Here is a 25,133-nt window from a genome sequence, read left to right as displayed (position 1 = left end):
CAAACATTCAAAAACACATTTGTACACTTCCTCTCAGCTTGACTGTCCTTGAGTCAGACACTAAACCCCTGCCAGCCCCGGGGGGGGGGGGACTTCTTAAGAACTGTTTCTTCACATATAAAAATAAAGCATGTACATGTACCGCTATCCCTTTAAGCCCTGCATGTTTGTTAGCTCCACTCTAGCACGAGTTTGTCCCAAAGGATTTGTTTATCAAAACGTGCTGGCAGTGGTTTTGCATCTCAAGCCTGCAGTTCTTATAAAGGAACAAACACGATTCACAACACTGACTAAACTGAAAACAATGATCCAAGTAAAAACACGACAATATATCCCTGACAAAGAAAAACTTTGAGATGTTTGAAACTTTACCTATGTAGAGAACTTTTCTAATAAAAAAAAACATGGCTGCAGTCTTACTTCAGGCGCTCCTGCTGTAGTTATGGATCAGGTCTCATCAGCTCAGGTTTCCTGCAAGGCTTTCGACACTCACAACGTCCAACTCTTCTGGATTCACACGCTCTAAATATAGCTGCCTTAAAGTCAGACAGACTGCAGGAGAGACTGCTGTGAAACAACACGAGGACTTAAGTATTTTTTTTCGTCCACAGTTTCTGTCTTTGTTGGCCTTCATGAACCGAAGATTATCGAACTGATGGACCGACAGCCCCGTCTGGATCAAAGGGTGGACTAGTTTGTTGTGAGGAATCCAGAGACTTTATGTCAGTAATGTAATTTTAATCCCCAGATATACTTCTCTGCAAGTTCACATCAACAAAAGTTCTTTTAATTTCCAGCAGCTGGAAGAAATGTTATGCCACTGTGTTCTTTTAGTCGGCCTCAGTCTTTTCGGTAAGTAGAAAACGATTCATTTATTTTACATTTTAAAAAACAGTTATGATGTTTTTGGTTGGAGTTAAACTGTTATAAGCGACTTTCTATTGAATTTCTATCTTTAAGGCACCTCAAAGCTTTCTAATAAGCTTGTGAAGTGGGGATAAGTTGTTGTCAGAGAGGTAATTAATAGACTTAAGATCAAATGACAAGGTCTTTTTTTATTAAAAAAACAAATATTTTAAGCTTGATAAATGTCATTACCATCAGTGTACTTGTTCTTCAATCAGTTGTAAAACTCTTTTCAAAAATTGAATTAAAATTTTATGAATCAACAGTTTAAGTCTTTATTTCCTTGGACTGTTTCTAAATAATCCTCTGAGACGGTTATGTGGGCTTCACATGCCTTTTAAAAAGCCCTCCAGAAGTCTCTTTTTTTTTTTAGATTTATTTTTGGGCCTTTATTGAAGAGAGAGGACAGTAGATAGAGTCGGATATTAGGGACAGAGAGAGAGAGAGTGGGGAATGATGGGCGGGAAAGGAGCCACAGGTGGGATTTGAACCCGGGCCGCCCGCTTAGAGGACTGCAGCCTCTGTACATGGGGTGCAAGACCTAATCACTCGAACCTCTAGAAGTCTCTAATTATTATTTTTTTTTACTTTGCCAGTTAATATTGTTGTGTTCTTAGGTATGAAACTGTGTCACACAATCGGCTGTCATCTTGGTATCAAAAATCTTCAGAGAAAGGAGAAGCTGTTGTTACTCAAATACATGAGAAATCCCTCTTCTGAAAGCTTAAATAAAACTAAAATATCTTCACTTGTGGGCTAATTGATCAGATGGACACTACTTATTATTTATAATTAGTTGAATATCATCAGCAGCAGCATGAAGCTGCTCGCCACAAAGTCACAACTCTAGCTTTTAATTGGATTAAATACCCTCCATTCTGTTTGAGTGCTTTACAGGTTTCAAGCTTTGCTGTCCTGTTAATAAATGTATTTTCTATATTTGATTGAATGGCTGTTTCAAACACATACTTTTTTTTTTCCAAGACAGAAAACAAAAAAAAAAACACAAAAGAATTGTGCATGAGACGACAGGCAATTCTTATTTACACGTTTGAAAATTAGTGGGAAGAAATGTGGAAGATCTCGTCTTCTCTCCGTACAGAAAAACATCTTTTGGATCTATACTTTCCTAAAAAACAGAGGCATAGAAGTGACATTACTTGGAAAAATAATGGCAGCTATGAGCACCTGATTATTGTTTCTAAGAATACAGACTTGGTTAAAATGACTCCTAACTTATATCCTGATCAAGTTGGATGAGGTCTAAAAGTAGCTTCTTGTGTATTAAATAATTTCACCGCTCTTCTCCTGTGTTGTCTTCATCTTCTTCTACTGTTCCTCCTGCAGTGTCTCGGTGTGATGGCGGCTGTTCGGAGGTGGACTCCATGACCGAAGCTGTGGCAGGAGAAGGATTCCTGTTGGGCTGCATCTCCTGTAAGAGACGAGAGGAGGTCCCTGCCAGAGCCACCGTAGACTGGCACTTCAGACCGCTGGGAGAGGAGGAGGAGGTGGAGGTGGAGGAGGAGGAGTTCAGGCATGTGAGTTGCTGGAAGTAAAAACAACTTTAAATGGCCTGAGGAGGTGTTAGACCTGGAAAAGTTTGAACGTCCCTTGGCATTTATTCTGCAAACCTCTGTGAAAGAGATTTAAATGCATTCTTCAAAATGAATGATGATGATGATAGGGTACATATCCCATAACCTTCTGACTGTATTGAGACAAGGTGAGTGCAAAGGCTGTACGATATAATTCAGATTGTCACCCTGAGGAGACAGCTCTCGTCTAGAGAGAAATGTCTGAACATAGTGGAGAGGTGATAAATTCCCTTCCATTGAGAGTTGTACTCTCGGGTAAGATGGCCTGCTCTGGTAACCCTTAGGCAATACACCTTTAAATATAAGGCAATTCTTGGTCTGCTCCCACACTATCTATGTGTTTTTATCATGCAGAAAAGTACCAGACAGTATTATTTGCGTTCTCAGGACCTCCTTATGCTCTCTGTCCCAAAAGCTTTGGACAGAAATTTGGAAAAGGGCTTTTGTGTGTTCTGCACCCTCAGCCTGGAATCTGTTGCAGAGTGACTTGAAACTCAAGGAGCTGGTGTCCTTAAAGGTGTTTAAATAAAAAATGAAACACATGGAAGCAGGATTCTATAGGATAACGATGCTTTTAAATTCACTGCTTGAACTACTGACTCCTAGATTTGAGTCCCAGGTGGTTCCCTTTTGATTCTTTTAGTGTTTTGTGAATTGTACTTCGTCTCCCTTTGTGTCTCTGTCTGTAACTTTGTGTTTTTGCTGCTGACTGTCTTGGCCAGGTCCTTGGAAAAGAGGTTCTTAATCTCAGTGGGAACAACCTGGTTAAATAAAGGTTAAAACTTATTTAAAAAGCATGTTTCATACATGTGATAGTAACAGCATTCAAACCAACTTCAAGAAAAACTTAACAGTATGTGGACAAGTCACGTCTTACAAAAACAAATTAAAACAGAATCTGCCATCATGAAACACCAGAGACAGAGTGAGAAATATATTAAAGAAGCCAATTTATAAACCCTCACACACCTAGAAGTGAAATGGGCAAAGTTTGAACATTTATACTCAGAAAAATATGTTAAACTCAACAAAAAGCTTGAGAAAGAAAGGAAAATAAAGACTAACTTTCCATTTATTTTCTACTTTCTCCTCCTCTCAGATTTTCCACTATGACCACCCCTCGGCCGACATCCTCCATGAAGATTTCAGTGAGCGCCTGGAGTGGCGCGGGACGAAAAACACGGATATTCAGATAGGAGCCATTTACATTACTAACGTCACCTTCAATGACATGGGGACATACCGCTGCACCATCCACCGCACGCTCTTCCTGCCCCAGTACAACGAGCATGTCACAGTGGAGAAGGAGGTGGAGCTCAGCGTGGTGCCTGTGGGTAAGGTGGTACCGGCGGAAAGACTCTCAGAAAGCAGTGTTGAGATAACTTAAGGAAAAGCACTAATACAGCAATGAAAAATAATGTTACAAGTAGAGGGAAAGCTCACATTACGCAAAATACACCTGACTACTAATATGTGTCCCTAGCCCCTCTTTACAGTCTATACCGTCTATACCCCCCAATGATGAGAAAAGTCCATCCCCTCCGCCTTTTACCTGCTCCACTTTTCAGAAAATGTGTGCTCAAACAGGCCGATTGGAGATTTTCCCTTTGTGACATCACAAAGGGCAGCAACCCCTCCCCCAAGTGGGTGACACTCCCACAGCTGGGGACCCCCGTTGTCCCTGGATGTGGTTAAAACATTTAACGTTGCGCAGAGACGGGCACACTATGAGGCCTTTCCAAATAGCGGCATTAGAACAGCACGAAAGAAGACAACAGCCCAAACAGAAACACTGTTTTTTTAAAGGTACAGACACAGAAACAGCCTGTTCTGAGCAGGGCTGAAATAGAGGGGTTCATAGACATGATCAAATACAGGAGCAGAGTGGATTTAGAACAAGAAACTTCACAGACATGTTTTTGGGGACCTCTGAGACTTATTTAAACTGGTTGAAAAGGAGGACAATATGTGACCTTTTAAGTAAAGTGCAGAAATATCAGCACAACATGCTTCAAGTGTCAGAACCAAGAAATAATTCAGCAGAATATTTTCCCACATAACGGATTGATCGTTATAAACGATGCCTCAGTGGGAAGAAAGGAATCTGTGTTATATACAGCGAGGTCATTAAAAACATTTGATCTGGCCTTCTCCTGTGCACCCTCAAAGACGAAGTCAGTGCCAGGAAAGCATGGAGCGAGTAATTTCATCTTTCTCTGCCAGTATTAGTGGCTACCAATACGATACCAGGTCTATGTGTCCCTGAGGTAAAGCGATAGGATTTAGAGGTCAAATTTAAACACATGATAAATAAACTCCTTATATGTTCCTGTCTGTATCACAGTGTTTCTGTGTGTTGGGGTTAAACAAATGAGACGGTTTCTGACTTTATATGATTTTTACCTCTGCATTTCTTTGTCAATCTTAACACTGGTGCACATGCCTCCTCTTTAATGCTCCACTGTTGGTTTCTGTTCTCCAGCCAATAGGGAGCTGACGTCGGTGATCTCAGAGATTATGATGTACGTGCTGATAGTGGTTCTGCAGCTGTGGCTCGTCGTTGTTCTTGTCTACTGTTACAAGAAGATTTCAGAGGAGCACGAGGCTCGGGAGGCCCGCAAAGCTCTCAAAGCTCAGGCGGAGTGAGTCATCGATCATTTTACGTTATGTATTACTGAGGTGATTCATTTCAGATTAACATTTCAGCGTTTGACCACCAAGGTCAGATAATGTCATTTGAATTAATATAGTATAATATATGTATGACTGAAATCTGATACCGATATATTAGCCGATATCTTTCTTGGTTCCACCTTCAATCTGTAGAGATAGATAGATATCGGTAAACACGTTTATTGACTCGATCCCTCAAAAGCAGTTATCAAACACTTACACAGAAAAGATATATAATGAAGACAAGATGGTCACTCAACTGGAAAGTAACTGCACATGTACGTGCACCATCGCTCGACACTCTGGAGGGTGATGGTGCTTAGACAGAGAACTGCTAGTGTAATACAATGAAACTGGTAAATAAATTGAGAAATATCGGCACATATCTGTGATAAAATGAACAGATACGAGAGTCAAATTGATATGCTAATATCGGCCGATATTATCGGTCTGGCTCTGATGATTGAGCACAAAAAAATCTTTTTCATTTAGAATTTAAATGCATTTTTTCAGTATGGTATGTGTATTTTTTGAGGACTGATTATGATTCTGCTGTTCCTCACATCCAAACCCTTCCCCGAAATGTTTTATTTCCAGACTCATAGAATCAAAAGACAACTGTGACGGGGTGCAGCTCGAGTAAAAGCCTGGTGAGTAACGCAGATTAACCAACTTGCACAACATCTGATTTAAGATAATGTGAAGAATGTGACCTTTCTCTTTTTATTTATTTATCTACTTTACATTTTGTATCCATCAGGTAAAGCACAAGTCACCTCTGCAAGACTCAAGCTTCACTGCTGCATCATGATTCGAAACTCCTGTAATGGAGGTTGATTTGGATTTTTTTATTTGTGTGATGCTCATTTGTGTCTTCAACGTTTACAGTTATGTGTGAATACAAGCTGAAGGTGCAGAAGACAGCAGGCAGATTTCCCCTTAGATTTACTAGACCTGTTGTCTCTTCGATGTCCCATGAGACAACAATGACTCGCATTACTTGTTTGTGGATTTGAACGTAAAGCTTTCAATCCAATGAACTTCTTTTTTATTCCATAGTCATCTATGATATGTGATTTTCTTAGTACAGGAAAAATTACAAATTATTTAATCAGAAAAAAACGAAATCAGATTCTTGTTATAATGTCTTTAATTATAACTAACCCAATTATAAATACACTTTTTCACTTTTTGTAAACGTTTGACGGAGTATAAACACCTTCCAATAATAATAACGAGGCTGCAGAATCTTGGTAAGTGTGTGAAATAGTGCGGACATGAACAGATCATCAGTTTCCAAATGGCTGAAGAATCGATGAACCGTCTGTCGATGATCTGAGCAAATTATTCAGCAAAGACAACTGCATGAAAAAATATTTGAAAACATCCCATCAAACATTGAATGTATTGGTATGCCTCAGCTTCACAGACTACTCTCCGGATCTCAGGAAATCTGTGTCTTTAAAGCGATAGATTTCAAACTAAATAAATCGATAAGTCAAATGGTTTTAGGTAACATTAGTCTGTGAGTGTGCTGGGTTATATGAAGACGGGTCCTTTGAGGATATTCATGTCCTCGGTTTTTAATTCTCTTTGAAAAAGAAGAACATGCAAATCAAATGTGTAACGATTGACCAATGTCATGTCTTAAAAACTGCCATATGAGATTTCTTCACTTTCACTTTAAGAGTCTCTTGGTATCTGAGCGCTCCTGAAACCTTGAGATTTTTAATGTGGGCTGTGACATCACATCCAAGCCAGCTTTAGTGAGCCTTAATCCTGAGCAGCATGTCTTAATTTAGCTGTGTGAAAATGTAAAAAAAAAAAAAAAAAAAAAAAATACACTGCTGTAGTCAATCCAATCTTTTCTGTTACTTCTCGTCTCTTCTTCTCTGTAAGTTTGTAAATTAACCTGATTAAAGAAAACGCTTTGGTAAATGTTTTTCTCTCATGAATTCATTGCATTTGTTGTTATGACAAACACTTAAACAATAGATCATTCTCAATAACTCATAACTTTGAGAATCGTTCATTGCTGAAGAATAACATTTGATGTACGGACACTGATCTTTTGACCAAACATTGCCCTTTGCTGTAGCTGCATATATATACACCTACAAACATTTCTATCTTAAATACCTCAGGGAATTTCTGGCACGCACACACAGACGAACACACACACACACACACACACACACACACACACACACACTATTTCAGTGAGTTTAAGGACATTTGGAGGTCATGGTGTTGTAACTCAATCCAGCCCGAGATGTGCTGCAGACTGTCTGAACTACCTGCAGGCTGAAAGCAGCTTTGTTCTCCTACAGCGAAATGTGAATACTACAGGTTTTATAAATACATGAGAAAACAGCACCAGCGACAAACTCTCTTAACAAACAGAGTTTTAACACCAAGCTTGGGCCACTAAACATGCGGGAAACTGTATCTTCAATTTGACATATATCCACTGATTACTTTGCTTTGTTACTGTTCTGATATTACAAATATTCGTCATTCCTTTGGTTCATGCATACAAATTGTCTTGTTGTCATGAGCCAGCAGTTATAGAGACAAAAAAATAAAGAGAATAGAAATGTGCAATATCTGTCTCTGGTGTATGAAGAGTTTTATATTTGCCTCAGTGAGTTTCATGATTTCATCACATTAACACATCAAACAGGTTTGATGGAAAAGACAATACACCAACCATGTTCACCGACAGTAAACTGTGTAGTATAGGACGGTGTGTTAAGTCATGCTGCAGCACCGACTCTCTATAATATGCTTTGACCTTGCCCTGTGACCTCCTCCTTTCATTAGACGTGTTGACAAGATGCCAGGTATCTCCTCTGCTTAAAACGCACGAGCACGAAGGAGAGCACATCAAGACGAAGAAAAGGAGGGGATTCACATTTCTGTTCGAGGAGAACTTTGAGACCAGCGGCTTTGTGACTTTTAATGATCAACGTCTGCTGATGTGAGGGACAGCAGACACCGGGTCCAGGTTATTTGAAGGTAGGAAGGCTTTTCTTTTATTCTCACCTGCAGGATAATGATGTAGATCTAATTTGTAGAAATGAGTTTTGTTATCACTTCCCCGCTCTCTTTCATCATCTCAAAGTCAGACCAGGTAAGTCAAAATATGTGTCTCCTGCCTCAAAGCTCAAGTCTGTTCATTAACAGCCAAAAAATACACATCTTTATACTGTTTAATACACTTTAACTTCCTGTGAGTGTTATTTTCTCACACTTTAAAATCAGATATGCTGTTTCTCACATCGCTCTGACCTTCATGTTATTTTAAAATAAACTCAATAAACAGAACTCCGCTGTTTCCAGATTCAAACGTCTCTATGAAGAAAGTTTAAGGCCTTGTTTTAAATTAGAAAAATTAAAACAAAGATGCATATCAAAAGAAAACACGCTCATACAAACATGCAGAGTTTACCCCTCACATAGTTAATATTATACAGAGTACGGCCTAGACCTGCTCTTTTTTAGAGTGTCTTAAAGTAACTTTTGTTAGGATTTGATGCTATACAAATAAAGACTGATTGATTGATTGATTGATTGATTGATCGGTATTCTTACCCAGACATATGTTCATATGTGTGTATTGACAATAGACTGTTTATAGTTTACAGAGTGATCTGTCTTATAAAGGAGAGGACACGTTGAAATCATCTGATTTATAATTTTACATCGACTGAAGTCCAAATCTTATCAAACACATCTCCTCTTCCATGTTCTTTATTGTCCAATTCTTTCCCACCATGCTCTTTAGTTCTCAAAACTTACTTTTCCATTTTTTAAATATTGGGGGTCTCATTTTCTTCTACCCTTTTTGCATCAGTTTTGCATCTGGGGAATTCTGAATCATTCCTTTTTAAATTCCAGTTTGAACTAGTTACCCAAAAGAGCACACGTCACTCCGCCGTTCATCTCCTTACACTGGCTCCCAGTTACTGCTCGCATCAACTTTAAATCTGCTCATGGTCAAAACAGTAACAAAAAATGCTCCTCCTTACTTAAACTCTTTAATCCAGGTCTACACTCCCTCCCGCCCTCTACGCTCTGTCAATGAAAGGCGTCTGATCCAACCTTCATAACAAGGCCATAAGTTTCTAAATAGACTCTTCTCCTCTGTCGCCCCCTGGTGGTGGAACAAACTTCCTAACTCCATTCGATCTGCAGAGTCCCTTTGCACCTTTAAAGGTGCACTAAGTAGATTTGGTGGTGAAATTTAAAAGTTGGAGAAGTGAAACAATTCGATGCTATGTTTTGTGAACTAAATACACAAACTTTATTCAAAGGAAAAAATGGATCCCTGGATCACTGTTCGGCACTAAAAAGCTACCAGGAGAGTTCCGGTTTCACTGCGCACCCCCACCACAATTTCTCATGTAGCATTTTATCTTCAATGTGTGTTACAGGGGCCTCTGAGGACAGTTTGTGTATAGAGTTATGAACATATACCACAGAATCTGTACATTTTTCCAACTTTCAAATTTCTCTAACAAAACTCCATAGTGCACCTTTAAGAAAAAGCTGAAGACCCAGCTCTTTATGAACACCTACGCAATAAATGATCATGATGATGAGGATGGTTATGATATAATTGATGATGATGATGATGGTTTTTGTTTGGTAACAACATTATTAAGGATGGTTTTGATGCTGATTAGAACTCTCAAGAACAGCTGTCGATGTTGTGCTTTGCCTCTGGTCACTTCCTGTCAGCACCTGTGTGTCTGATCAGACTTAAAGCTGTGTTGTTCTTACTCTCCGATGTAGGCCTATACGTCGCTTTGGATAAAAGCGTCTGCTAAATGAACTGTAGAATTGCAGTTGTTGGTTTCCCTGTATGATGTGGTCTGTATCTGAGAATTTGCTTTAAAAAGTTACATTTCATGACTTTCAACACATTTTTTTTACAGCATTGAACGCTTAATCTTCTTTTGAAAAACTGAATATATGTAATATTATTATATTCTGTATATAAAATCTAACTCAACTGTTTAACTAATTTTTTTACTTGAGTTATGACCAATTTTACCAATATTATTTCATTGTAAAAAAGTGGTTTCACTCTTAAGAAACTAGTAAGTTTAGTTGTCTGTAGCTGCTTTTCTTGTTTATCCGACACCTCTAAGCATTGTCAGTGGGTTAGGACAAGTAATTTAGATATATGTTAGAGTTGATAATACAATAAATAAAGTATATTTCCTCCTGACCTATGTTATGATCCTCATTCTCCTCTATTCAGTTGCAGTTCCCGGATCGTCCAGCAGAGGTCAGACATGTCACACATTAACGCCACAGAGCTGCAGTCGCTCCTGCTCTCCTTCCTGCAGCATTGCCTCAACAGCTCAGGCGTGCTCTTTCCGCCGATACCTCAGAACTACACTACCCAGCAGGCTTTGCATCAGTCGGCAGGAGCCAGGGCCCACTCTCAGTCTCAGGGCATGATGTACATCTTTCTGGTGGTCGGCATGTTCAGCTTCTTCACGTTCGGCATCATGCTGAGCTACATTCGCTCCAGGAAGGTGGAGAGCTCTCAGGATCCGTATCACCAGTACATCGCCCACGACTGGACCAAGGTGGTGACTCCGTCCAGGGCCGTCGCCGAGGCTCTGCACAGGGAGGCAGCAAGCCCCAGAGCCAGCAGCAAGGAGCCCGTCATCATCTGTAACCCGGCAACCCTGGAGCAGCTGCCAGACTAGAATATAGCAAAATTCAAATATATAAAACTTTGTAACACAGGACTTATATCACCTTTACTTTAATGTCACATAGCAACCAGTAGTCACAGTGTAAGGTTGGAATTTTCACATCAGTAATTTCACAGAAAAAACTTTAACCATAAAGTTAAATTTGCTTCACATGCATTTCATTAATGACACTTTCCCGTCAAAAAGCACGATAACTCAGTGGCTTCTGTTCTCCCACTTACAAGTGATGATGACAATAACAGTATTCACACAGAGTCCAATATGTTCAGTGGTTCGGACATTGATTTAGAAACTATTATGAAGTATGTTTGCGCTAACCGAAATAACAAAGAAATGATTTAAGGGCAGAATTTTGACGTTGCAATTTTTAAATGGATTTCTTGCAAGTATAATTAACCTGCAATAAATTTTCTAAATCCCAAATTTGTGTTCGAGTTATTTTTTTCTCAAAATCTTACATTTTGCTTTAGAATTTAAATGTCTGATCTGCCGTCTAGCTGAGTAAAAGACCTGCCATTATAGATGTGTTTTACATTTTTGTGCTTGAGTCCCACCCACAACGTTCAGCTCAAATGTAAGCTTCAGATTCAAACACAAGTTTTTGGTTGGCACTAATCCATTTTAGATCCCTTTTGTCTTGCAGAAAAACAAACATTTTCGATGCATTGATTACAATTTTTCCTTTCAGCAATATTCTGTTCGATGGACCAATAAAGAAAAAAAAAGTCACCTCATGATTAGAAGGTGGACAAGTCTGTCAGAGGACAATTATTGGTTTAAGAGAAAAGAAAAACAAAACACTGTCCTCAGATACATTTTCTGTTCCCTTAAATTCAGACTTTAGTTTTCTAGTCGGAGCATATTCTTCATCCACGACATCAGGCCTTGTTTGGTGTTTTTCTGCCTCGTTACGGCGTTGGCTCTTTTTTTCTCCTCCTTCCTCCTCTCTCTCTCCTTCTCTCTCTCTCTCTGCTGCTCCAGTCTGTGTTGACGAGCTGCTTTTACCGCCCGCTCAATCTCTCGTGACAAACCGAAGTGAACCATCTGCATGTTGAGCATCGGTACGATGAGGTTGTAATTATCCACCACTTTGTTCAGTTTCACTAACTCCTCTTCTACAGATGCACACACCTGCTCCCACTGGCTCTGATCTTTTGGGGTCATTGGGTCACCGAGCTTGGCCCTCCCCTCTAATAACCTTTTCCGGATGTGAGCAGTGTTTTCCCGGATGTCACGCTGTGTGACGACCCATGCAGGCTGATAACCATTGTCTATGAGGATGCGGTTGAGGTTGTGGGTCATTGGATCAGCGTATGGATTGTGCTCAAACTTGTTTAGGGGCTTTCCGGCTCCACTCAGGTTCCTGAAATCTCCTCGGGCCATGGACTCCTGGATCAGGTCCTCCACCAGTCGCTCCACAGCCTGGGTGATTTTAATCTTTCGACTACGTTGGCGGATGTCCCGCTCCACCAGTGCCCCCTCTGCGGCAGCAGCCCTCTCGTGCTCCCTCTGTCGGTAGTCCAAAACCTGCTCGGACGCCCGGTCCACACGAATCTGCCGGTACTGACGCTCACGCTGGCTGGGTGTTCCTGAACCCACACCCTCGTAGCTGAGGTAGTGTCTGTGTGGAAGGGCTGTACCTCTGGACTTATCCTCATCTTCCACTTCCTTCCCTCCATCAGGCTTCTTGGTCTTGCTCTGATGAGCCAGCACAGCTCGGTAGGCCTCCTCCACCCGAGCAAACAGTCCTGGATCAGCAGTCGGAGCTCCAGAGTCCGGGTGGTAGAGCTTGGCAAGGCGAAGGTAGGCCTCTTTCACCTGCACGGGACTGCTGTGTCCCTCGTCTGGGAGTTGCAGAAGCCTGTAGCTTTCTTTCAAGCTGCGACTGATCTGAGGGCCGGAGCTGAGCGCTCTGAGCGCTCTGAGCGACGGAGACTGTCGAGACAAGATGAGCAGTAAACAGCCAGAGTAGAAGTTGCTGCGGGCACAAAAGAGGTGGGAAGTGTAACCCATGGCTAGCAGAGTCCTGTGGATGAGAAAAGCAAAATGTTTTTAAATTATTCTATCAGGTCAGGCTCAATTGTTCAGATAGGTGAGTTACTGCCAAATGGTACACTCTTTAGCCAAACTGGAGATTTCTATGCTTTTGGATCTTTAAGAATTTAGGTTACTTGGTGCTTGTGAATAAGAAACATGTCTTTCTATCTATGCTTTGCTGTTGAGATCATTTTGTTATTCGGCTCAATAGTCCTGGATCAGCAGAAAAATGGGAAAAATGGAGGGACAAGACGATACCTCCTGTTTTTACTTCTCAAACTGAAGCTCTTCATTTCTAGCATATTGATGGCCCTGATCGTACAATATAGCAGATATATACACTTAAATTCATACTCAACCCTTGATTGTATTTCTTTGACTTTATTTCCTAAGTGTTTATGGACAGATCTCTCTGTTGTATCTGCAAAATAAATTCCAAAATATGTCTTTCCTTTTCTCCTCATTCAACAAATTAGTATGAAAATGTTTAATACGTACTCTACCCCATGCCAAACCTGGATGTGTACGTCTATTTACAGTTGACTATACTCATACACTGACATGACATGAAATAAGGACAATAATCATTCAATAGAGAACATTTTTTATACACAATGTGTCATTTGCAGAAGAAATATGAATGTAATTCTTCAAAATTGAGCAAACTTGTTCCTCCTACACAACACAGAACAAAGACAATGAATTGTGGTCAATTATATTTTAGAGCTGAGGAACCTGAGACCCCAGACTGAGATGAAGAACACATCAGGAATGTGAGTGTATTGTTGGGCTGCTGTAGAGAGCAGAAAGGTATCCAACAGTCCTGCACAATATGAGAAAAAATACGCGATGTGTTATATGATTGTGCAAAATTGCGATGACAATTTGAATTCAGAATAAAAAATAAAAAAAAAGGTAGAGTGCATATTAGCTTTAACTCCCTGTTTATGTCTGTCTGCCTCTCCATGTTTACAGAAAACGTAAACTTGTGTCAGGCAGTAGCTCATGTGGAGTTCAGATCAGCTGTGTAGCAGAGTAATGACAGGTCCATAACAAAGGTAAAAACAAAGATAACTCAGCAACGAGTAACTTTCACATATTCGGCGCTACTTCTGCTTTAATGTGCATTTTTTTTTTTAACAGACAGGGTGAGTGCAATTTGGTCATCAGGAGCCACAAATGGACATTAAAAAATAAACATACACAGATGTTCAGTTTGAAGGCTGGTTCACTGCTACTTGCTTAGTGACGCTGCCACGTTTACTTAAACTTTATAATTATAAAAAAACAACAATTTAACGGTATCAAACAACATGAGCTGAATGAAAGTGAGAGCACATGTATGATTTTAAGACATTAAATAATACTGCTTAACGTTCAATGACCTACATGTGAATAGGAGCTGCCCCTTCTTCTTCTTCTTCTTCTTCTTCTTCTTCTTCTTCTTCTTCTTCCACTTTTGGGTTTAATGGCGGTAGGAAACCAGCTTAAAGGCGCATTACCGCCACCTATTGGACCGGAGTATAAAACAAGCAAGACAGGGAAAGCAAAAAAGAAAAACTGGATAAGCACCTAATTTCTGTTTCTTTAAACATTGTCATTAATTAATTCATTGTATATTTTAAAGGATCCAGTTAAGAGCTGTTTTTCTTAGCAGTGCTGCTCTCTGTCGGCCATGCAGCAACGCTGACTATGACTGATCCAACATCAGGGGGTCTGGGAGGAGATCCCCCAGGACACCATCCGCCGACTCATCAGGAGTATGCCCAGACATTGTCAGGAGTGCATACAGTTTATACAGACTGAGTCAAATTAAGGGATGTTGTGATGAAATTCACACAAGTTGGATAAGGCTGTGATTTCAGTCATTTTTACTTTCGCTGTGATTTGGAATCCAGCCCTCAATGGGTTGAGGATTTTGGTTTCAATTGACCCTCGTTAGCTGCGTCAATTTGTTCCTAACAAATCGTACAACGTATAGGCTACATTACTGAAGATGTTCCACTTAAACAATTCGTTCACCAACATCTGATTCGTGATTTAAGTGTTCCCTTGGTCATACTTAATGGGTAAAATAAAAGTAATAAAACAAAATAAAATACAAATTGTGCACACACATGTTTGAGAAGAGCTTATTTTACATAATATCCTCTTCTCATAAAAATGAAACAAATAAATGAGCAGGACACATTACAATCAGATTACCATCAATTGAAAAGTAAGTAGCCTATATGATGTAGGGCAACAGTTCAGATTAGACTATATTAGGTGTCCCAAGGTTATTATTTGGTAAATGCCCAAGGCGTCAAACTATTCCAACGATATGCCACATCTCTTTGTGTATTAAAAGCTTTGTTTGTACAGGTTGACTGGACGTTCGGTCCTACAATAGGTATCACAGAAACATTTTTCTACAGCATTTTGCAGAAGAGTACCATCTTCTCCTCTACAGATTCTAACTTTCATGTTGGCACACGAGAAATGCAAGAAAATAGACTTAATTAAAAAAATAATGATTTGTTCCAAAAATGTTAAAAACAAGGTTCTATATGCAGAATCGTGGAAGGTTAAAATGTGGATATACATTTGAACAGTGTTGTATTACTTGAACGGTAGAGGTCTTGATCTCGTGTAGGAATCGCAAGCATTTTGGCTCGGTCTTGTCTCGGTATCAGACTAGGCGGACTCCAGACCTTCCCGGTGTTACGGTCTAAATTAGTGGCACGCCCCCCTGCACACAAGATAACGATTTTTCATTGATATTTATGGTCGAGTTCTTGTCTCGGTCTCGACCTGCCTTGGTCTTGGTTATGGACTCAGTCTCGATCCTTGAATGTCTTGTTATTCTCGTCTCGGGTATGTCTTGGTCTCGGTTAGAGCGGTCATGACTACAACACTACTTTTGAATATACTTTTTTTTTAGTGTGAAGGAGTCTTGCTGTGTTTGCGGAGAGACAGCTGATTATAGCTTCAGTTTTCTGAAAGATAACTCAGCCATCTTTCATTGTATGTCCTTAATTAAATCTGAAAGCCTTGTGTTGAAACGTGATATGCAGTCTTTTGGTCACTGGCAAAAAAAAACCTTTTAACATTGTTCTTTTCCCTAATGTGGTTCAGTGGTAGAGACGGTCTTCTCTCAACCTGTTCGATCCGCAGCTCCTGAGCAACATGTCCGATGAGTACTTGGGCAAGACACTTAATTCCAAATTGCTCCTGCTCCAGACTCCTTCCTCTTGAGACCATCCACAAGATATGACTCCTCCTCCTCAAGGATTTTGTAGAAGACATCTTTTGCTTCTTTTCCTCCAGCTTTTAGGGGACCACGAAAGAGCTTCCTCATCTGCTCCTGAGTGGTTGGGGTATCTCTTATTTGATCATAAACTTCTTCACGGATTACACCTTTTTCCAGTAGCTTATCCAATATTGTTCCAATATTGTTCACATTTGCTTTCAGGTCACACTGGTGTTTATCCACAAAGTGCACCTCTGAAGGGGAGACAAAAATGAAATGATTTACTTTCATATCTGGCGATGTCAGATTCTTTTAGAATCACAAAACGAAAGTGTGAATTGCAAAGTGATACAAATATGATCATCAGAAATGAACATTCAAAATGTTGTTGCGTTGCTGTGGATTTATTCTACAATTCATTTAGCACACTTTTATCCAAAGCGACGAACATCAGAGAATAAGTACAACACAAGCAAGGATCTAGAAAAGGAGGAAAAAACGTTAGTAAAAGCAAACAAACAGCTTTAAGTCTGATCAGACACACAGGTGCCGACAGCTCTTCTTGAGAGTTCTAATCAGCATCAAACCAGCCAGGTAATGTCATTACCAAACAAAACCATTGTCATTATCATCATTATCGACATCAATAGTATCATTAAGGTCGTAGGTGTTCATAAAGAGCTAGGTCTTAAGCTTTTTCTTAGAGGTGCAAAGGGACGCTGCAGATCAAATTCCACCACTGGGGGGCGACAGAGGAGAAGAGTCTAGTTAGCGTCTTAGGACCCTGGGGCGAATCGACGTGCCCGGGCAATCGAGGCCACTTGAATCTTAAATGTTAGCTGGTCATCAATCACGACACCCAGCTTCCCGGCAGACTTTGTGGGAATGAGTTTGGTTGTACCAAGTTGGATATTGATCTGTGGTTGCATAGAGGGACTAGCTGGGATGACAAGGAGCTCAGTCTTTGAAGGTTGAGTTGAAGGTGCCGTTCATTCATCCATTGAGAGATATCAGCAAGGCATGACAGGAAGAGCTGGGTATTGTCAGCATAGCAGTGGTATGAGAAGCCATGAGAGCGGATTACTGAACCAAGTGAGCTTGTGTATATGGAGAAGAGAAGGGGACCAAGCACTGACCCTTGAGGTACCCCTGTCGATAAATTGTGCGCTTCTGACACTTCTCCCTTTCAAGACACTCTAAAAGATCTCCTTGAGAGGTAGGACAAGAACCAGCAGAGGGCAGATGCTGAGATGCCAAGTTCAGAGAGCGTGGATAGGAAGATTTGATGGTTAGCTGTGTCAAAGGCAGCAGACAGGTCTAGCAGTAGAACAGAGGACCATCCCGCAGCTATAGCCGCTCGTAGCGATTCTGTTACGGGCAGTAATGCAGTCTCAGTAGAGTGGCCCCGTTTAAAACCTGACTGATTTGAGTCAAATAGATAATTTGTGGAAAGAAACTCAGAGACTTGATTAAAGATTGTGCGCTAGATTACATTTGACAGATAGGGCAGAAGTGAAACTGGTCTGTAGTTTTCAAACTGGGCTGAGTGTGGGTTTATTTATGTTAACTGTATAGTTTTGGCATTCATTCTCTATCGGCAAATTATAAATTGAAACTCTTTTGAGAAATAAGCTACATAAATGTTTCTGGTAAAAATATGAATATAAAAAAGAACTTCGATCATGAAGTAAACTCTTGTGCCAGGTTGCTCTAACATTACAGCACACAAAAGGGCAACACGAAGAGCATCAAATAAAACGTTTTTACACCTATTACAAAGTAATTAGGGGGTAAAGGTTTCATTCAAAGAAAATCGGTGTAAAAAAAGGATAACAGAGTAAGATAAGAACAAATAATAATCATTAACAGTTCAGACACAGTGCTAGGCTCTATTTATGCAGACTCCAGGTAGTGACCACGCCGATAATACTACATGATAATAAAGAAATATAATTTGCTCTGGGGGATTTGTCTTATCTAGTTGTGACATGGCACATTTCAATTTCATGGCATATTTCTGTGATAAAAGTAAAACCGTGTTGAAGGCTGCATGCACCTCACAATCTGAACTGTTTGTGTTTCAGTCTAATCAAACTTTACTGAATTTAAACATGTAGAAACGACGGAACAATTACAGACATTTTTAACAATGCAACTTGTTCAAAATGAATTGTCGCCTCCAACAATTAAAAAAGCATATTTACTGTTAATATATCAAAAATATCTATACTTAGCTGCCATGACATGATATATCGGCACGCAAAATATGGTGATACTATAATGTATCGATTTCTTTCCCACCTCTACAATTTATCAACACTATTTTCAAACTCCCTTTCAAGTGTGTATTAAAAAGAAATAAAAACACAAATGGCCCTCCTTACAGCAAGAGTTTGGTTTGTCCACTGCAGACTTAACTAGTGTTGATTTTGATTTTCTATGGCCAATATCACTCGACAGTACATAACAAATAAATATGGTGGTCATTTTTTTTCTTGTCTTTCTGACCTTAACAGCCATTATAGTGTAACACAGTGCAAAGGCTGTTAAGATCTAAATGTTGGACTGTTGAAAAGGACTCAGGGCCATAGGAGAGGACTGTCTTACCACAATGCAGAGCAGTGAAAATACCGGATATAATGTATTCCCCAAATCTAATATTGATCATTTCCCTTTTTTTCAGCATCTTGTCTTGAACAGTGATGCTGACAGTAAGAAAGATAGAGTTGTTCTTCCAAACACATAAAGAATGATTACTTAAAATGTCTTACCTGGTGCATGGGAAGTGCCTTGGTAATCATCTGAAAAGTAAAATGCTTACATCAATAATTTATTTTTGACTTTCTGCTTTGTTTAAAAGGACACACCTACTCTGTTTTCACTAAGAATTCTAGAGAGTTAAACACCCGTTTTAGTGTATTCAAACCTTTTCGAATTGTGCGGGTCCAAACTGGTGTACTACGGAATAGAGACCAAGACTAAGAAAGGTTCAACAAAAACCCATATGAAGCGGCAGAAAAGGGAGCCAGCCAACTTTCTGGGGGCAGCTATGGCTCAGTTGGTAGAGTTGTTATCTCCCAATCGGAAGGTTGAGGGTTCAATCCCTGCAGCAACTTGTCCAATGTGTCCTTGGGCAAGACACTTAATCCCTAATCGCTGTGTGAATGGGATTAGTTACTTCTGATGGTCTCATTACACAGCAACCACTACCATCAGTGTGTGAATGGGTAGGTGTGACATGCAGTGTAAAAGTGCTGTCAGTAGTCAGAAACTAGAAAAACACTTTACAAGATCAAGTCCATTCACCATCGCCTGGAAGAGCTAATCCGAGGCACCACCTTTATGTAAATTTCCCCATTGTGGGATAAATAAAGGATTATCTTATTTTATCTTATCTTACCTGGTGCACGGGAATTGCTTTGGTAATCATCTGAAAAGTGAAAAGTAAAATACTCAGATCAATAATTTATTTTTGATCTGCTGCTTTGTTTAAAAGCAGACACCTACTCTGCATCAGTAATAATTCTAAGTAAAAAAACTGTTTTAATGTTTTCAAACCTTCATCAATTGTGCGGGTCCACACTGGTATACTCTCATTTTTTTTTGTAAGCTCGAGGAGGAAGTCTGCGTCTGGATTTCTTATACATACTTGAAAGTACTGTGGATCGGTGAATTCATATTTGAGCTTGACTTCCTGTGGGGGAAAAATATGTGAAAGACATTGAAGTAATGTAGCACCAGATTTTTTTAAATTGCTATAATTTATACATTTTTCAAAAAGGTGATATGTTCTTTTGAATCAAAAAGACATAAAAAGATAAATCTGCTGTATCTTGCTAAATATTGTTTAAATACTAGGTATAAAACACACTCGTACTTTGTTGACCTTTTAATTCTGTTTGACACAAGGTGCCTATTACTTAGACTTGTCAACTGTGCGGAATAAGTGAATTAGCCTTTCAAAAGTGAAGTGCTGTTGTTATCATCTATCTCTGTGGCATCAAGAATAAAGAAGACGCTGCGGTGGGATTACTATGATACTCTGAAAGCGTCATAGAGCACACACTATAGATGATTAAAACAAATGAATGCATTCAATTTGGACCTTAATCAGATTGTGATTAACGCACTATTATTGACAACCCTACTTTTAAATTATTGTTTAATTTGACTTATCCAACAGTATCCAACTATTCAGAACCACAGTTCATAGATTTAAATGCAGCTCAAAACATACTTTGGGACAAACTACTGCACCATCCATATCGGTTGATAGGATAAAACGATCCTTCATTCTCAAGGGCTTATATTCAGGTGGTTTTCGAATTTCTTTGTTTCCATTGGTTGATTCAATCTTGAGAATTTCCTGTAGAAAAAAAACACACAATAGAAAGTTGCAACAAAAGCTGATTTGTGATCATTTTTGGTACAATTATGATTTTAATCACTTGTATTTATGAAATCAGGATAAGTAATAACCTCTCGAAGACCAGGATCACATGGGATCAGATAAACATTGAGCTTGAGGAATGCTTTGTTGTTCTTAAATATCAACACGCTGCAGCGTGTTTTCACACGCGCACCAACTCTGATCAGAACCCCCTTTGGCGAGAACACTGGTTCAGCTAACTTGACATGGCAAGGCGTGACCTCAGAAACTTGTTCCACAACATCACCACAGTCATCGATGTGGAGGACGGCAAACTCTCCTAATATGTCAGTGTTGCCGTCTGCACAAAATACAAATGCACACATAAGTGAAAAGAAATAATTGCATCAGTTTTTCTTTTAAATAATGTTAGTTGCTAAATTGTAAAGGTCACATATTATGCAAAATACACTTCACCATGTTTTCAGAACACTAATATGTGTCCATAGTCTGTCTACAAACCCAATTATGAGAAAAGTCCATCCTCTCCGTCTTTTGCCTGCTTCCCTTTTTTTTAGAAAATGTGTGCTCAAACAAGTCGTTTGGAGATTTCCCCTTATTGACATCACAAAGGGCAGTAACCCCTCCCCCAGGTGGGTGACACCCAGTGTTTGTTCTGCCCGCTAAGTCTGCCCTAAACAATAGTCATGGTGCAAGAAAGCCTGAGGGCACGGTCACACTGGCCATCCGTACCGTGCCCAAGCACGCTCCAACGCTAAAGTCCAGTTCGTTTGACCAGTGCGACCGCTCCGTATCGTGCTCAGGCACGGTACACTTCCTTGGCTTTGGCACACTTCGGAGAGGTGTGCTTCGGCACGGTACACTTCATGCACGAGCACAAGCACGCGGGTAAACAACGCTGACAGCCTTCATTATGGAGAAATCCAGAGTTTCATGGCTGTGTCTGATTAAAATGACTCAATATAAGCCACAAAGTAGCTGTCATGTTCTCTGTGTTGTTCTCCGATGTGCGGGCGTCCGAGCGGACTCACGCACGTAATCGTAATCTATTTTATTTTTTAATTTATTTATTGCTGTGTCTGATTAAACGGCTTAAAATAAGCTGTAAAGTCAGTAAAGTAGCTGTCATGCTCTCTGTGTTTTTCTCTGATGTGCAGACGCGGACTCGACTGCGCGTCTCTTTCTCTCTCTCTCTCTTTCTCTCTTGTCCGCCTGTTTGTAAACTGAGCACGCTTCATAATAACATAAAGCGTGCATGTGTTGTATTACGACGTTATGTACAAGAGGTAATCGTGCTTAGGCACGGATAGTCCTGTGTAGTGTGACCGCGGGCCGTGCCGGCCAGCGTGGGAGTGGCGCAGCGGGTGGGCGGGGGGGGGGAGAGGGGGGGGCAATCGTGCTTGGGTACAGCACGGTACAGATGACCAGTGTGACCGCGCCCTCAGTCAACCACGCTAGAGGGGCGTGGTCAAACACAGCTGTGTTACATACATTGTATGTAAAGCTACAGACACAGAAACAGCCTGTTCTGAGCAGGGCTGAAATACAGAGGTTCATAGGAATGATCTAATACAGGATCAGAGTGGATTTTTTGTAAGAAACTTCACAGGCATGTTTTGGGGACCTCTGAGACTTACCATATTTAAATTGGGTTAAAAGGAGGATAATATGTGACCTTTAAGTTGTTTTCTATATTTCCACTCACCTATGCAGATCCAGTGTGGCAGGTACACTTCATCAAACTTTCCAGCAATGACTTTGATGTTCATTAGAGGACCTGCAGGCAAGTATTTCAAGCTTTCCATCCTCTCAATGTGTTCCTCCCAAGAGCAAAACTTGTACTGAAAGCTGACCTTATCCTTACAGATCCAGCGAATGCCGGAGACATTGCATTCAAAACAGTTTCCTGCTTCACTCTGTAGGCTAAGTGACACAGAAAGACATCACTGAGTTTGTATATAACTGGACTGTAGTGTTTTAGGCACAAAAGGAGTAACAAAGAAAAGTATTGTTTTTGATTTGGCCAAAAAAAAAAAAAATTCTCATTTGCTGCTGGTCAGTATTAAGGAAGATATTTGTACCTGTATGTAGGAGACTCATCTCCATCAGTACTGTTCACTTCAGGATCAAGTTTGGTCCAGTGACCAGAGTCCGGCTGAGAGAGACAATCATTTTATGTTGGCAACAATGAATGAATAAATAAAAAAATACTGAATTAAAAAGAAACAGAACAAATGAATGATGGATGGGATTACCATTTTTTGTCCACAGTCGTCAGGCTCCACACAACCAAAAGGCCCTTGGAAAGACACAAAGGTCTCTTTAAAGTATGTTACTCAGACGTATATTATCGAATAGTAACTTTACATCTCTTATATGTATCTCTTATTTTCTGCCGTCGGGTCGGGGTTATAGAACACTGACCTGGAAGAGGGCACGCTTCAAAAAGAGCTCTAAACAAGCTTCCACACTGACTGGCCCCTTCTTCTTATGTGTTTTTCTACCTGTGTTATATGTTTCTACTTACTGTAATATGTTTCTACTTATTGTTATATGTTCTCTTCATGTATACCAACCGTCCAAAGCGGTGATATCAAATTTCCCCCCTGGGGGACAATAAAGTATTGTATTGTATTTTATAAAGGTAGTGATTAGGTTTTTATGTACAGTTATTGCTGCACGGTGGTGCAGTGGTTAGCACTGTTGCCTGACAGCGAGAAGGTTCCTGGTTTGAATCTGTCTGACAGGAGTCTCTCTGTGTGGAGTTTGCATGTTCTCCCCATGCATACGTGGGTTCTCATCAGGTACTATGCTTCCTCCCACAGTCCAAACACATGCTCGTTAGGTTAATTGGTGACTCTAAATTGCCCGTAGACCAGTCAAGGGTATACGCTATACCCTGAAGTTTATCTTCGGGAGCCATAGTGTTGCAAGACATTGTGCAGCATATCTGGATGGATATACAATTATCAATAACTTGAATTAAGAAAATAAAACTTAATTTACACCTATGTCAACCAGTCAAGTTACTGTTTAAATCAATCAGTGTTTTCCAAAATGTGACAGTGTAACTGTTGCTGGGGCAGTGATTGTATATCATAACATCGGTGCAGCATAAGAAGGCTTACAGTAGAGGGTCAATGGAACTATATCAGCAGAGAACTTCTCTTTTTATCTGTGTTTGTCTGCAGAGCATGTGAATGTCAGTAAACCCTTCTCCTAACAGCTGGAGAAAAAAACCATAAAGAAAAAGGGTAGTGTGTTCAAAACTTTGGACCTACATTTTGAGAATTTGTATGCGTGATGTTCTATCAAAACAACATCCCATCCCAACATAATCCCCTTTATCCATTGCTGTGATTTCGCTTTCATGAGAATGGGACTGATGTGAGGTGAGTGACCTTAACCTTTCACCACCTTTTGCTTTATCCTAGTGGTTGTTTGTGCAAAGTTTAAAGATATTTACTCCAGGCACTCTAGCTAAAAACATGGGACATTCAACAAACAAATGGACAGAAAAGCCTAAAAACATCCCCTCCATCCCCTGCTGATCAGCGTCACAGAAGCATTATAAGTTAGAAGTTTAAAAATGCAGTCCAGGTTCTGTATACCTAATGTTTTATAGTCAAATAACACTTCTTTTTTAAACTTACCTTTAGATACTGAGCTGCTTTCTGACAACTTTCCGACCAGATCAGTCCTGTTCATCCTCTCTAAAATATCTTTAGTCACCTCCACACAGCGTTGGCCATAGATCTCCACCATCAGCTTCACTATCTCATCTTTGTCTGCGGTCTCCACTTGGTCTCTTGGGATTTTTGGAAGCCCTTCTTTCATTTTAGTGTAGAGCAAGGCATGTTTGAATTTCTCCAGGTCCCCTGAACCTAATTCTTCCAGTGTTTCTAAAAGCTGTGAATGGACCGGTGTCATGGTTGATTCCTGTTAGATAAAAAAGTAAGTAAATATTGTTAATTAAATAGTTAGAAATGAAAATTGTAGAGTGTCTGATGTAACATTACTCACATGTTGTGGATCTTTTTGCTGAAGTTTCTCTAAAGGGGGGAGAGAAAAGGACTCATAACTGACTCATTAAAATTAAGACAAAAATCAGCTTTAGTCAGTTTTAGTCATTTTTGGAATAAAATAAAACATTGCACCACCTCAATATCTTAAAAAAATTAAAATGTTTAGCATGTTAGAGATGTATTATCCAAATCTTTGGTCACTTTTTTGGACAACTTACATGGGTTGGATGTGTGGTATTTGGCACAAAGTTAAAATTAAATGTCATCATTATTAACGTCACAAAAACAAGGAGGCTTGATTCGGCTCAACAATGTCTGTAGTCTTAATATTTAATGAAGCATATATATTTGTGTAATGTGTCAGTTTTCATCCTCTTACTCTCAGTGTTGAATCCTGAGCTGCTTTCTGACAACTTTCCGACCAGATCAGTCTTGTTCATTCTCTGTAAAACGTCTTTGGTCAGCTCAACAGACTGTTGGCCATAGATCTCCACCATCAGCATCACTATACCATCTCTGCCTGCCTTCTTCATTTGTCGT

General features: G+C 40.0%; 4 protein-coding genes across 6 annotated transcripts; 2 read left to right on the top strand and 2 right to left on the bottom strand.

Moving 5' to 3' along the window:
* Positions 1-511: 511 nt before the first annotated feature.
* si:ch211-225p5.8 (uncharacterized protein LOC555567 homolog) lies at positions 512-7,112 on the top strand. 3 transcript variants are annotated; one of them, XM_061050025.1, is made up of 7 exons: positions 512-700; positions 798-852; positions 2,254-2,444; positions 3,601-3,835; positions 4,984-5,143; positions 5,772-5,824; positions 5,935-7,112. In XM_061050025.1, the coding sequence occupies exons 2-6, from the start codon at positions 810-812 to the stop codon at positions 5,815-5,817; spliced, it is 675 nt and encodes a 224-aa protein (XP_060906008.1). In that variant the 5' UTR covers positions 512-700; positions 798-809; the 3' UTR covers positions 5,818-5,824; positions 5,935-7,112. The 3 variants fall into 3 exon arrangements, with proteins under 3 accessions (XP_060906008.1, XP_060906007.1, XP_060906006.1); XM_061050024.1 differs by having other exon boundaries at positions 512-722; positions 801-852; XM_061050023.1 differs by having other exon boundaries at positions 512-722.
* Positions 7,113-8,072: 960 nt separating this feature from the next.
* Positions 8,073-10,925, top strand: LOC132983632 (potassium voltage-gated channel subfamily E member 1). The gene is made up of 2 exons (XM_061050028.1): positions 8,073-8,192; positions 10,444-10,925. The coding sequence occupies exon 2, from the start codon at positions 10,478-10,480 to the stop codon at positions 10,898-10,900; it is 423 nt and encodes a 140-aa protein (XP_060906011.1). The 5' UTR covers positions 8,073-8,192; positions 10,444-10,477; the 3' UTR covers positions 10,901-10,925.
* An 18-nt stretch (positions 10,926-10,943) lies between these two features.
* On the bottom strand, positions 10,944-14,496 carry dnajc28 (DnaJ (Hsp40) homolog, subfamily C, member 28). The gene is made up of 2 exons (XM_061050017.1): positions 14,336-14,496; positions 10,944-12,935 (listed from the first exon to the last, which is right to left on the bottom strand). Coding segments are annotated over exons 1-2 (1,188 nt in total). The 5' UTR covers positions 14,338-14,496; the 3' UTR covers positions 10,944-11,749.
* Positions 14,497-15,225: 729 nt separating this feature from the next.
* On the bottom strand, positions 15,226-25,126 carry LOC132983625 (NACHT, LRR and PYD domains-containing protein 1 homolog). The gene is made up of 12 exons (XM_061050016.1): positions 24,973-25,126; positions 24,592-24,620; positions 24,222-24,507; positions 22,824-22,867; positions 22,650-22,723; positions 22,274-22,491; positions 20,658-20,908; positions 20,416-20,544; positions 19,737-19,872; positions 19,579-19,608; positions 18,950-18,979; positions 15,226-16,432 (listed from the first exon to the last, which is right to left on the bottom strand). The coding sequence occupies exons 1-12, from the start codon at positions 25,124-25,126 to the stop codon at positions 16,143-16,145; spliced, it is 1,671 nt and encodes a 556-aa protein (XP_060905999.1). The 3' UTR covers positions 15,226-16,142.
* Positions 25,127-25,133: the final 7 nt, after the last annotated feature.

This window comes from Labrus mixtus, chromosome 11 (assembly GCF_963584025.1).
Source record: "Labrus mixtus chromosome 11, fLabMix1.1, whole genome shotgun sequence".
Classification (NCBI taxonomy): Eukaryota; Metazoa; Chordata; class Actinopteri; order Labriformes; family Labridae; genus Labrus; species Labrus mixtus.
Note: the sequence above shows the minus strand (reverse complement) of the source record. Positions and strands in the feature narration are given on the sequence as shown.